Genomic DNA, 14,979 nt, shown 5'->3' with positions numbered 1-14,979 from the left:
TAGGGGCGCCTAGGTGGCGCAGTCGGTTAAGCGTCCGACTTCAGCCAGGTCACGATCTCGCGGTCCGTGAGTTCGAGCCCCGCGTCAGGCTCTGGGCTGATGGCTCAGAGCCTGGAGCCTGTTTCCGATTCTGTGTCTCCCTCTCTCTCTGCCCCTCCCCCGTTCATACTCTGTCTCTCTCTGTCCCAAAAATAAATAAACGTTGAAAAAAAAAATTTAAAAAAAATTCTATATTGGGGTGCCTGGGTAGCTCAGTAAGTTAAGCGTCTTGACTTCAGCGCAGGTCATGATCTCACAGTTTGTGAGTTTGAGCCCTGTGTCCGGCTCTGTGCTGACAGCTCAGAGCCTGGAGCCTGCTTCAGATTCTGTGGCTCCCTCTCTCTCTGCCCTTCCCACATTTGCATTCTGTCTGTCTCTCTCAAAAATAAATAAACATTAAAAAATTTTTTAAAATCCTATATTGGTATATACTAACTGAAAACAAGAGAAAGAAGATACAATATAATTGAGAGATCCAAACATCAAGATGGAAGACCCTAGCCTGTCTGTTGCCTGGCAAAGGTCAACCTTATAGAGCCCTCCAGGAAAGAAAACAGCTCCAGAAAAGAACTAGAGTCCACTTAACAAATTTTAGCAACACATCAGAACAACAACAACGACAACAACAACAAACTGAAAATAACATCCCAAGAAGAAAAGGAATGTAGATTCATTTTGCTTGCATCATCCCACTAACACTCCAGCTCAAACTCAGGCAGGGAAGAGGGGGCCCCTTATCATTGGCCTGCCCCTCAATACTGCTTCCTATCACTAGCTCGTTCCTAATACCTTGCTTAGCAAATGAGATCAAAAGTCTGTATTCTCAACCTACATATTCTATATTTCTTTTTTTTTTTTAAGTTTCATTTATTTTGAGAGAGTGAGAGATAGCTCGTGAGTACACATGAATAGGGGAGGGGCAGAGAGAGGGAGGGGGAGAGAATCCAAGCAGGCTCCACACTGTCAGCAAGGAGCCCCATTCAGGGTTGAACTCACAAACCGTGAGATCATGACCTGAGCCAAAACCAGGAGCCAGAGGCTTAACCCACTGAGACAACCAGGTGTACCTCTACATTCCTATTTCTAAACTTTTTAATGGTATTTCCAATTAGCAAGTCTTTTCTCCCTTACTTCCAATTATTACTTAAACTACAAACAATTCTGCTGATAGGGCCAACATATCTAGAAATCTCTCAAGAGGAAATAAATTGTCATAGGCATTCTGTACTCGATATCATTTATGACAATTTCTTATATAATTATGTAATAACATAATTTTAGGTATCTCATGTTCTTAATGAATTTTTTCAAATTGCTATCTATGTATCCAATCTTTAGCTATAAAGAGAACGCTATGAGGTTATCAAGAATTCACCATGATCAGCCTACAAAGCCCTTGGATCGAGCAGTCTTCTGGATCGAGTTTGTCATGCGCCACAAAGGAGCCAAACACCTTCGGCCAACCTCCCATGACCTCACCTGGGTCCAGTACCACTCGTTGGATGTGATTGGGTTCCTGCTGGCCTGTGTGGCTACTACTATATTCCTGGTCACAAAATGTTGCCTGTTTTGTTGCTGGAAATGTGGTAAGACAGGGAAGAAGAACAAGAGAGAATAGTTTTCTTTAATAGTTTAGATAGAAAACAGGGCCCATCTGAATTAACCAGCCAGTGATTTGAACAGATTCCTTTCCTAGTTTTCCCAGTTCTTGTCCATTCCTCAGCTTATGAAGTCAAAGATCAAAGAATCACCCAAGGATTTCACCACATGATTTGGAGTTAAGATGTATAATACCTTATTCTTTGAAAAGAGAAGATAAACACATGGAGGTTCCTACTACTAAAATCCTAGTACTTTATTCACTTGTTTTAGCTCAACAAATTAGGATGGTGTTTGAGAACTCAGGAATGCAATAATAAATTCTATTTTCAGTACCAATCATATTAAACGTTTTCTAAATACTCAACATCATTTTGCATCCAGTATGTTATAATTATTGCATATTCTCTAAACTAGACAAAGCAGAAAAAAGCATGCTATAGCCAGAGGTTCCCTTCTAATAGAAATATTAGGAGATTCAAAGTTTCTACTGCTGTGAATCATGTTTTAAAACCATTAATTTCATTTCATATGACACATCGGTCTTCGTTCCCCTTGGAGTACAAAACACTATTTTTTGTCTTTGATTTGAAGATTGCCCTTGATTTAAAAATTAATAATAATAGTACCAGATTTGTACCATAATACTTTGTGACTTTAGAGAACTAGTTGATTTTGATTACTTAGAATTATAGATGGTATGGTGGAACAAAACCAAACAATTATAATTTAATACCTGCCCTTTACTCTTCCCACCAATTTTACTTATAATATCCATGTTTGGAAAGAAGAGACAAAACTATAACTCTTTAACTGCACTGCAGATAATTTGAGGGGGGGGATATGCATTTCTCAGAATTCTGTCTGCTGTGGGGATGATTTCTCCATCTAACAGAAATGCAGTGGGTTTTCCCATTTCATCCTTTCCCTTGCCCCAGCACTTCTGCTGGTCCTCTCAAAAACTGTACTGTGACCACTATACCAAGCACAAATACTTAGGCTTCTTGATAACCAGCATTCGCCAGAAATCTGCAGTAAGCATGAGGATATACATTGAATTTCAATAGAAGTAAGGATTCTCTCTCCCTTTCTTTTCTAAAAAAACTATCTTCCAGTACATCTGCCAGTTCTTTACCCTTGAGGTTGAAGAATTATTTAATCCAACTGGAATTATGTATTAAACAAGCTCAGTAAATGATTTACCACAGTTTGATATTTATAATCCAAGTTTAATAGACCTAAAATTATAGCTGCATCTTAGAACAATATAAGGCATTTGGAGGATTATCTGTGTTTTACAGGAATAGTGGCCTAAATAACAGCAAGGCAAACAATTCTTAGGTGTTAAATTAACAATAAAGAAATATAAAGAAACAACATATGTTCTCAATTTGATGAGGTTTGAAAATAATTATGATGCTTTGAAGAATAAAGTTTCAAAATGTAAACCCTAATGCTGCTTGGTTTAAGATCTATCAAAGCAATGTATCATAGTGCTGAATTATTTTATCTGGCAATTAGATAATGTGCTTTCCTATAATAGTCTTTAAAATCATAGTTTAAAGATATTCCTTCTCTTTTTTGTTACAAAATGACATAATATAAAGGAGTTAAAGTAAAGATTTGCATACCTTGTTAGCAATTCCCGAGTTTATTCAAAACAACTACCTTAACAATTAAAGGAATATATTCTACCTTGTGGAGATGAAAGCTTTTCTTAAAAAGAAACATTTGCCTATTTAAATAATCTATAAAGCATAATATTAAATACATAAACTCTGATAATAATTTTAGGTATACAAAGGCTAAATAAAACCATTGAAGCATTATATTTTTTCCAGTTTAAATTTTAATAAGAACACATTTTTCAGGAGTTGAATGACTTCTGGCTTTTCTAGTCAATTAAAACGTAGATCATAATTTAATTGAAAATGCTAATAGGTAGATGTAATTGTTTTGTACATGAGCACATATGTTAACACAAAGAATGTTCTACATGTTGTGAATAAAAATTCATTCATATTGTATGTTTTGATTTTTAAACTTGTTTGGCTTTTTCAATGAGGGATTTGTTTCTGTTATATTCTACATATTTTACCAAAGTAATGATTCACCTGCAGGCTCAGATCTACCATACTTCCTACATTAAAGGGAATAGTATTTGTGAATTTCTTTTTTGTATTTGTGGTATTTTATTTCTTAAAAAAATTAATGCTTCTTTTTGAGAGAGAAAGAATGAGAGAGAGAGAGTGCAAGCAGGGGAGGGGCAGAAAGAGAGGCAGACACAAAATTCAAAGCAGACTCCAGGCTCTGAGCTGTCAGTACAGAGCCTGATGCTGGGCTTGAACTCAGGAAGCATAAGATCATGACCTGAGCTGAAGTCGGAGGCTTAACTGACTGAGCCACCCAGGCACCTCTATATTTATGATATTTTAAACTGTTATAGTTGAGACTAAAATGTGTCTGGTGCCTATGGAACAGAAAAATGTAAGTTCCACAATTTACACTGAATCACTACGTGCCTTCTAATCTCACTTTTATTTTCTCCCCGGGTTCTTTGCTTCTCAATCCCACTTCAGTTCTGCCATTGTTCTGATTCTGGCTCTAAACGCAGCTAAAGAGACTGAAATCTTAATCTCTCACTTTAATTCCTGTCAATTATTTTTCCCAGAGACGGTCCTTTCATCCGCTCAGTTGAACTCCCTTCACATATGATACCAGAAATCCGTATGATACCATGAAACGCAGACACTTATTTTTTACTTTTAAAGTGATTTTCAGATTATCAAATCATGATTCTGTGATTAAGGGAAGCCACCCCTTCTGTCCTGGGGATCCTTTATGCTGATTAGCATGCCTCATTTTAGTTCCTGTCTCCTTTACAAGAACTCCTAGACATAAGAGTTTGTATTAACACTTTATTTCCAAGTATATGCTCCCATTTCTTTTTTGAAAAAATCCTATGTTGACTTTCTTTCATAGATGAGGAAATTCTTTCTTTATAGGAAATGGAAGAATTTGCCCAGAGCTCTGGGGAAGATGGTATTGCAATGCTTTCATTGAGATCAGTAATCAAAAATCTCACAGAAGAAAACACAAACATAATCAGTGGCCCTTACCCAGATCTTATGGAAAGTTAGATAAACTTTAAACTCTATCATACTATACATTGCTTTCTACAAAAGGAGGTAATATTTCAAAATGCACGTGTAACCAGATATCTTTTTACTCATTTGCTTAAATTCCGCAAGTCTTGCTTTGGATTGCTTTCAGGAAGTTATATGTTGTAAATTAAGGATACAATTTGGGCAGTATGGCTAGGAGCAAAAGAATTTCTAAATTCATCCATCAGGCAAGCTTTATTCCCATTGGAGGGGGTGGGGCAGTTTCTAGATAAAGTGTGAAACCTGCAAGAAGTTTCAGAGGGAGTCATGTTACTCCCACTACCTGTTAACCAGTGTAGAATTGGCAAAGTGTTGAGTTTACAAGCTCTGACTCTAGATTAAAATGACCTCTAACTCCTGCCGTTGCTCATATTCCCTCTTTTGCCAAACCAAATGCAGTGTAAAATTTGGGAATAGCATACTTATTTTATCTCCTGAGAGAGATTCATAGGCCATGATGAGTCCACTAAAACTCTGTGGAGTAGAGGAGAAAAACCAAAAGCCAGTCCAAAATCGCTAGTCCTTTTTCTACTTTCAGGTGGGAAATGGCAACAAAAATGTTGGGACATAGGTTCCTGAATTTAATGTTTCCTCACTTGCCCATCCAGAATGTGATCAAGCCAATCAATCCAATTTCTTCTAAAAAATAAGGTTAACAACTCGAACATTCTCAGCTGGGGTAAGAGTGTACAGATATACACTTGGTTAAAAAATAAGTGGGCAAAATTATGTCTAACCTAGGAAAAAGAAACAAACACTCTTCTCCCTCTGCAATCTTAGTGTTTTTCTAAAATTATAAGATCAGCTTTCTCATTGTTTTTGAACTACATGCCAGGCTCATGCCTGATCTAAACTCCTTCCAAGAAACCTACACTACTTTTATCACAGTGTTATTTTAGAAATGACCTAGCATATAGTACATAACAACTTGTAATTTTAAAAAATGCCCTAGGAGCACCGGAGTAGCTCAGTCGATTAAGCGTCAACTTCAGCTCATGTCATGATCTTGCCCTTAGTGGCCCCCCGCATCGGGCTCTGCTGACAGCTCAGAGCCTGGAACCTGCTTCAGATTCTGTGTCTCCCTCTGTCTCTGGTCTTCTCTGCTAGCGTTCCATCTCTCTCTCTCTCTCTCTCTCTCTCTCTCGGGTGCATATGTGTATAGAACGGTTATATCTTCTTGATGAGCTCACCCGTTTATCATTATATAATGCCCTTCTTTGCCTCTTGTTATCAGTTTTGGCTTAAAGTGTATTTTGTGTAATATAAGTGTAGTTGTCCCCCCTCTCTCTTTTTAAATTTTTATTTATTATTATTATTATTATTTTGGTTTCTACTTGCATGGAATATCTTTTTCCATCCCTTCACTTTGAACCCATGTGTATCCTTAAAGTGGAAGTAAGAAGCTTTTAGGCACCGTATAGTTAGCTGGGTCTTTTTTTTTTTTTAATCCATCAGGCCACCCTGTGTGTTTTGATTGGAGAACAATCCATTTATATTTATTATAATCATTAATTTGTAATGATTTGGTAATGCCATGTTATTAATTGCTTTCTGGCTGTTCTGTAGTTTTATTGTCCTCCTTTTGCTTTCTTTCTGCCTACTGCTTTCTTTCTGCCTACCTTTGTGGATAGGTGCTTTTCCATGGTTGTGTGCTCTGATTCACTTCTCTTTATCTTTTGTGAATCTGCTATAGGTTTCTGCCTTGTTGTTACTATTAGGCTTACATAAAACATCTTATAAATAAAAACAATTTATTTAAACTGATAACAACTTAAAGTCAATTGCATAAAAAGTTCTTCCCTTTACTCACCCCTTTTATTTTGATGTCACAATTTACCTCTTTTTATATTGTGTATTCATTAACAAATTATAGTTGTCATATTTATTTTTAATTCTCTTTTCCTTTAACCTTTATATGTATATTTACTATTTGACTACTGTGTTGTATATTTTCATATGTTTTCATTGAAAACATGTCGGGTAAAGGACTTTTTCATTTAATTTCAGCTAAAGTACTCCTTTTCACTGTTTCTTGTAATGTGGATGTGTAGTAATTTTTATTTTAAAGAACTCCTTTCATTTCAGCTAAAGAACTCCTCTCAGCATTTCTTACAAAGCAAATATGGAATAATGAACTCCCTCAGCTTTTATTTGTCTGGTAAAGTCTTTATTTCTTCTTCATTTCTGAAGGATAACGTTGCCCGATAGGCTGGCAGTTTTTTCTTCTACCACTGTCAATATATCCTTTCACTTCCTCCTGGCCTGAAAGGGTTTTGCTGAAAAAATTTTGCTGGTAGCCTAATGGAGGTTCCTTTATAGATTACAATCTTCTTTTCCCTGGCTTTCAGGATTCTCTCTTTGTCTTTGATTTTTGACAGCTTCATTATAATATGTCTTTGAGAAGATTATTTTGAATTGTAGTTATGGGTGATCTATTAGTTTTGTTAAGTTGGATATCCAAGTCTCTCTCTGGTTTGAGCAGGTCTCAGCTAGTATTTCTTTAAATGAACTTTCTGCCTCCTTCTCCCACTCTTCTCTTTCTGGAATTCCAATGATTCATTTATATGTAGATAAGTTTTCTTTTTACTGATGTTCTATAGACTTTTTCCACTGTATTTTTTTGTTTTTTAATTCTCCTCTGATTGGCTTATGTCCAGATTCCTATCTTCTAACTCACTAATTCTATCTTCTGTTTGGTCGATTCTGCTGTTGATGGTCTCTATTAACTATATATATATTTTTTATTTCATCCACTGTATTCTCCAGATCTACAGTTTCTATTTGATTCTTTTTTATTTCCATCTTTTTGTTAAATGTGTTATTTTCTTCATGTATCATTTTTCTGATTTTATTGAATTATTTATGTTTTTTTTTTGGAGCCAAAAAAGTTTCCTTAAAATGGCTATTTTGAATTCTTGATTGGGTAAGTTGCAGAATTTTGAGTCTTTGTGATAGTTACTGGACAATTTTGTGACCTTTTGGTGATGCCATGTTTCCTTGATTTTTGATGTTCCTTGGAGTTTTGCATTTGAGGTTATCGGTCACCTCCTCCAATTTTTACAACTGCTAACAACTGAGAGATACATTACATTGGTTTTGCTTATATCTGGGGCTTTCTCAGTGTTGTATGGATACACTTGTTTCATGCTTCTTGCCCCCTTTTGTGGCAGAAACCTTAAGCTTCTTATGTCTTTTCCAGATCTTAAAACTCATCAGGCCAGCTGCTTGAAACTTTGCTTTTGTTTTCCTAAAGAGACACTACGGTTCAAGTTTGTGGTTTCTCTCTTGCCCATAGACCTTGGCCAATTTTCTGTGCACAATCCCTTTCTAGCAGAGCTACTTTTACTGCCAATCTCAGATGTATGTCCAAGTAGCCATTCACAGAGTTGGGGGAAGTGTGAGTTTGGCCTTTGAGCACTGAAAAAAAATTAAAACTAAATAAAAATCATTTCAAGTGCTAAACGTACTTTGATTATTGAAGTGTAAGTGCTCAAACTAGTTTAAAGAATATTTGTTGGCAAATGCTCACCATATTTTAATTAAATGTGATTTACTTCCTACAGCTTCATCACTCACTGAAAACAGAAATTCTAGATTTGAATCTTAGAGTCCAGCTTTGATCAGGTTTGGAGAGATCAATAGTGCTACATCCATCCTTAGAATCCCTCCTTATGCAGGCAAATTCCTCCAAAGGGAATGGCCAGAATTTTGTGTTTCGAAAATAAATCACCTCAAAAGGAAATTTACATTAGATTTTAAATTTGATTATGGTATATGGAGCTATTTAGGAAAGTTGTTTCTTTCACAACTTACAGTATTTTTTCCTCGTGGCTTTAAAGATATTTTACTTAGATCTTCTCCCTCTATACATATCCTTCAATAGTGAAAGTTCTCAAATGCAATTCATCTAATGAAGTTAAAGTCTTTGAATAATTATTCTTTCAAAATTGTAGGCTATATTGTGTTATTGAAAGTATTTTTATGAATAAGTTGTATATAAAGCTATTTTCCCCGTAAACAAAATTTAGGTTCTCTTTTCTCATTCTTTCTATATTTTCTCAAAGCTCTTTTTTTTATCTCATCTCTTTAACATATAAACACTGAGTCTTTCAGCAGAGGTGATATTAAAAATGACTCCTCTGTGTTTTAAGTAACATAAATCTCTAATAAATGACAAAATAAAAAATTATAAAGATATTGGGAAAAATTAGAAACCAATTCACAAAGATTTAACAATTCCTCACAAAAATTATTTCATGATGAGTTTTCTATAAGGAGAGACGTGTAAATATCTCAGTTGATCAAGAAGTTCATGATCTAAGATCTATAATAACAAAATAGTCTTAGTCTCACAGCCTAAATTCATTTCAAAATAAAACTCTAATGATATGTTCCTGCCAGGGAAGTTTACAACAGGATTTTTTTTTAAGTTCATATAAAAAGTATGAGGTAATTTTAGGGAAAAAATAACATTTTTAAACTGGTACATATAAGTTTGGTATATTTCCTAATTAAAATTATCAGTAAAAATTATCTCACTCCAACTTAAACTATAACAAAACCCTTAGGATTACAGTTACTTAGTATTTTCTTTGCAATTCAGATCATTAAAGATCTTTTCAATGATTGTCCTTAAGAATATCTTTTTTTTTTAAATTTTTTTTTAACATTTATTTTATTTTTGAGACAGGGGGAGACAGCATGAACGGGGGAGGGTCAGAGAGAGAGGGAGACACAGAATCTGAAACAGGCTCCAGGCTCTGAGCTGTCAGCACGGAGCTGTCTCCAGGCTCTGAGCTGTCAGCTTGAACTCACGGACTGCGAGATCATGACCTGAGTCGAAGTCGGACGCTTAACCGACTGAGCCACCCAGGCGCCCCAAGAATATCTTCTAATTACAAATTTGTCATTATTTCTTAACCAAACGTCCTTTCCCATTTCTTATCTTTCTTAAAGTAATTAGGCATTCAGTGGAATTCTAATTCCATGCTTTAAAAAATAGTTTTGAATGAGAAATATATGGAAAAGTCTTTATCCCTTTTAAGAATATAAACTCCCAACTCAAAGGAACCAGCATATTTAATGAAAAATATACTTACACTTGAAGACATCTGACATGAGTTTCCTTAAACAAGGAGACAACCAAATAAGCAAAAAATAGAAAAATAAAACACTGTAATTAGCTTTTTCAAGCACACACACACACACACACACACACAGTGTTCTTTCTTTTCCTCAGATAATCTGGAGAGGTCTAGAGGAAATGACCATGTATCTAATTCACCAGCCCCCAGCTAACATACCATAGCACTTTTTTCTGAAACTGGGGCTAAAAATGTGAAGAAATCATTACTCAAATAATAAAGTGAGGCATTTCAAATCACATATTTTATTTTCTAACTTTATGCTTTGGTTCATTTTTTTTAATTCCCTAAATCAGACATTCTTTTGATTATATCTGTTATTCACCACAGAATTGCTAAAAACCACTGATCTACAGCCAGTGAACTTATCTGTTATCAGTATTATTTGTACAATGTTAATAGGTGCATCCTGGCATGAGTGTAAACTATTTTGTTCTTTATTAGGGGAAAAGGGTGCTTGCTTTGTTTTCTTAATCTTAGGAAGTCTGGAAAAATAAGAGGGTGTACACTCTCTCAGTTCAGTAAGTCACCAAACATCTATATTAAGAATATTCCTGGGGTGCCTGGGTGGCTCAGTAGGTTGAACATCCGACTTCGGCTCAGGTCATGATTTCATGGTTCGTGAGTTCATGGTTCATGTAGTCAGTTCATGGTTCATGACAGCTCAAAGCTTGGAGTGGGCTTCAGATTCTGTGTCTCCCGCTGTCTCTGCCCCTTCCCCCCTTCCCCCATTTGCTCTGTCTCTCTCTCTGCAAAATAAATATACATTAAAAATATTTTTAAAAAAAAGAATATTCCCTTGCCACAAAGCTTCTTCAGTTTCTGCTTTAATTTGTCTACTCAAGACTATTCCTAGTTGTTTGCACTGCTTAAAAATAGGTTTGGACTTCCATTTCTGGTCCTTATGGTGTTTTGTGGGCAGACTAGACCTCTACTGTAAATAAATAGAAAATGCGAAAATTATATATAACAATTATTTTCAGACATTGAATATTAGGCATCACAGGAAGATGATAACTAAAAGAAGGTAAACTAATGAAGTGAATCTTAAGGTCTCTCCAGTTTTCTGACTATAGCCACTATGTAATTTGCAAATTCAAAATAGCCCACACTATTTTCTACTGAAAATTAAGATACTGAGAAAGGGCTTTGTTTTGACATGCAAAAGTCAGTTTTCACACATGACCTTAAACTATCTTGATTTTAATACCAATTTATATCTTTCAGCCTTATCAACTGTTTTAAATGCTAAAATTCCAGGTTAATGGAATGTGACCTTTCCACAGAGCCCATGCAGATAAGAAAGATAAAGTAATTCTCAGTATACGTGGCTATTGCTGTCAGGGAAAATAGCCAGAGTGGAAAGGATCCAATTTGGGAAACTGGCACCCTCAACTATTCCATATCAGGGATACAGTGTTCGACTCTATAGCTAGCAGATTTGACATTCTTGACACTCAGTTTAAATAGTAGTTAGATCAGCTTTGGTAAATAGAAGTCCATACATGCAGGCCTAAACATGGCCTTACTGTCTGCTACGATGGTCACTTTGTTAATTTGTTATTGGGGCCAGCACTGGAATGATTGTTTATAGAGACTGGCTGAGTGATTTTGCCTACTTTAGTGTTTAGCACCTATTCCATGATGGATGTTCTCTGGTGGGCATTAACATGGCATCTCATGGTCAAGGGTTCTAACAGGGTTCTGAAACATGCCAGGATTTCTTTTTTTCAAATGCATGTAATTCTTCAGTCCAGATGGCATCATCTGGCTGTGCTGTTATTCTCCTAGGCTTGCCAGGGATTCCGCACGTATAGAATGTGCAAAGCCTTTTTGGCTGCCTATATATTTTACCCTTAGCTCTGCCTGCTGTATATAACCATATCCATAGCTTTACATGGGTTAGGACTGCCTGGTTGCCACTCTGACTTTACTGCTCATTGTGATCATTGTGACCACTTGGCTTCTAACAATTGAGTGCTATCAACTTGTTTTTGAGCTGTTTTGCAACTACAAACAGACCTGGCCATCAGAGGACACCACACTGAGCATTCCTTATAACTTCAGTCAGTATACAATCACTGGCAGATTTTCCAGATTTATGTAGCATCTCTATCTTAATATATGCATTTCTCCAAACCCTTTGATTCCTTCTTCCACTGTTTCCCATGGCACTTCCAGCATGTCAGTTTCACTTTGTGTGGGCCATTCCTTACCACCGCTTCCTGAAGTGTGAACAAAGGTATTGAATTCTATGTCCTGAGAGAGAGTGCGCCAAAATAAAACTATGCTTCCTTCTGCAAGCTTATATTCCACTTTCCTAAATCCAGTCCCTCAGCATGTAGTTCTCTATATAATTTCCCAGTTCCTACTAGGAGATATTGGCTATGTCCTCCAGTTCTTTTGAGTTTGAGTAATATCTTCCTCGTTACAACTGGCGGCAAATGATCCAGCTCCAAAATCCAATCTCAGTGTCTACTCTGATTCCATTCTTGATTCCATTATCAAGCTGAAGATAAGCTTGCAGGGAGATTATTAAGGAGTGGTCTTGGAAACAAAGTCTGTGAAAATGAAGGATTTGAAGAAAGATTGAACAGTGGAAAAAACAGAGACAGGGCACCTGGGTGGCTCAGTTGGTTAAGCATCTGACTTTGGTTCAGGTCATGATCTCACAGTTTGTGAGTTTGAGCCCTGCAATGGGCTCTGTACTGACAACTCAGAGCCTGGATCCTGCTTTGGATTCTGTGTCTTTCTCTCTCTCTCTCTGCCCCTCCGCTTTTCGTGCTCTCTCTCTCAAAAATAAACACTTTAAAAAAATTTAAAAAGATGGAAAGAAAAAAGAAAAAAAAAGAGACTTACAGTATCCCTCCCCTTATCCACAGTTTTGTTTTCTGTGGTTTCAGTTACCCCTGGTCAACTGCAGTTCAGAGGCAGATGATTCTTCTTACATATCATCAGAAAATCAAAGGTAGTCTAGTGCTATATCGCCATGCTTACATCATTCACTTCACTTCATCTCATCACATAGGCATTTTATCATCTCATGTTATCACAAGAAGAAGGATGACACAGTACAGTAAAATATTTTGAGAAAAAGACCACACAGAACTTTTATTACAGTATATTGTTTTAATTTTTCTGTTATTTAGTTACTGTTGCCTAATTTATAAATTAAAACTTTAGCTTAGGTATGTATGGATATGGAAACATAGCATATACAGGGTTTGGTACTATCTGTGGTTTCAGGCATCCACTTAGGGTCTTGGAACATATCCTGGCAGATAAGGGGTGGGGAGACTACTGCAATGAAGCTTCAGCCTAGGTCTCAACCAACCCAATCTGAAAGTAAGATCACCTTTAAGAGTTTCCCCAAATTGAAATGGAGAGGCAGGCATTGGATATGGGCTGCCCCAGGAAAAAGACATCACTTTAGACTACATAGTTCTGTTCAGCAGAAGCAGCTCTTAAAGGAAGCTGATAGACGAGAGCTGTCAATCTTCTCATCAGCGGAGGAATAACTTCTATATTCCCAAAAGGAGAATCTGGGTAACACATCAAACATCCACCAAAGGGCATTGCCATATTAAAGGATGTTGCAACTCTGTAGACAATGCTTTGCTTAGAATCTTCTGTCCAAATCCTTTTTAAGAGAGAATCTCCTCTCATTTCAAGTCAACAGATTATTGACAGCAAGAAAACAAACCTATTCCATGACATGAGTCTTCCCCTTTCTACTTCTAATTTGAAGAGACTTCCTGATAAGATTTTTAAAATACAATTTACATGGATTACGAAGGTAGACTGCAAAACAAAGTTCAGAAGATACCTAGAGGATAAATACTTTGTCAAAGTGTTGAGGAAGTAAAACTAACATAAGAATTTTGGGGAGGTAGCATTTTCAAATGAATGAAAGTAATTTAAGTGGGACTCAAAGGGCACCCAAGTATGGATAAAAAGAAAAAAAAGTAGTAGTAGTATCTACAGTCAGAAAAACAAAGGCAAAGAAATGAAATAGAGCTAAATATAACGTGTAAAATATGGAAGAGGAAATTCAGAAAGCTTGTTTGGAAATGCTCAAATCAGAATAGATTTGCTCTAACACAATGCTGCTTTCTTATCTGAAGATTCCCTATATGCAAGGTAGTTTCTTTCTAGCCCAGTGATAACAGTATTTCCAGTGATACTGGGATTAATTAGAGGCACATACAAATACAAGATCATCTACCCTTTTCCTTATTTATTTGCTTACCGAAACCTCTACTGTTAGTTCATACCAGTTATATTTTAACTACTTAATTCATTCATTCCTGTGTGTGAATGATAGCCGCATCAGAAGTTAAGAGAGGTTTATAAAAAACGATTCATTTTACCAGAATATCTAAGAAATGGACTTATCTTTCCGTGCTGTATTTTTATCTCAGCTGTGGGACCTGTGGCAAGGTGCTAATGTGGCGATTGGAATAATCACTAAATCAATTTAAAGACAATACTATCTGAATTTGCTCAGAGGGGTCATGAGGTGACTGTTTCATCCTTGCGGATTCCACCACACCATCTGTTCTGAAATTTGAAGTGTATCCTACATCATTTACTAAGAATGAATTTGATTTGCTTGTCATGAAAAGTTCAAGATGTGGGTATATGAATTACCAAAGAGTAAAATGTGGACGTATGATTCAAAAATGCAAAAAAATAAATATTCTGATACTTTTCCAAAGCTCTGTGAGGGATGCAGTTTTGAACAAGGAACTTATGAAGAAACTGCAAGAATATAACTTTGATATTATTTTTGGAGATGCCATTTCTCCTTGTGGTGAGTTACTGTCTGAATCATTTAACCTACTTTTGGTCTACCGTCTTTACTTTACCACTAGCAATATGTATGCAAAACTGTGGAAGGCTTACGTGATCTTCCTTTGTACCTGCTGTCATTTCAGAACTTAATGACAAAGTGATAATTACGAAGAGGCTGACAAATATGTCGTATTACTCCTATATTTTGACTTTGTATTTGAGACCTTTAATAAGAATTG

At 36.2% G+C, this 14,979-nt stretch overlaps 1 protein-coding gene across 2 annotated transcripts in view; it reads left to right on the top strand.

Annotated features, from left to right (window-relative positions):
- Nucleotides 1–3,806, top strand: part of LOC106977028 (UDP-glucuronosyltransferase 2C1-like) — a 48,552-nt gene extending 44,746 nt beyond the window's left edge. For both annotated transcript variants that reach the window (XM_027057908.2, XM_015074502.3), the window contains exon 6: nucleotides 1,378–3,806. In XM_027057908.2, the coding sequence (XP_026913709.1) occupies nucleotides 1,378–1,657 (280 nt within the window). In that variant the 3' untranslated portion in view covers nucleotides 1,658–3,806. The remainder of the gene's footprint in view (nucleotides 1–1,377) is intronic.
- The last annotated feature ends 11,173 nt before the right edge of the window (nucleotides 3,807–14,979 follow it).

The sequence above is a fragment of the Acinonyx jubatus genome, chromosome B1 (genome assembly GCF_027475565.1).
Source record: "Acinonyx jubatus isolate Ajub_Pintada_27869175 chromosome B1, VMU_Ajub_asm_v1.0, whole genome shotgun sequence".
Classification (NCBI taxonomy): domain Eukaryota; kingdom Metazoa; phylum Chordata; class Mammalia; order Carnivora; family Felidae; genus Acinonyx; species Acinonyx jubatus.
Note: the sequence above shows the minus strand (reverse complement) of the source record. Positions and strands in the feature narration are given on the sequence as shown.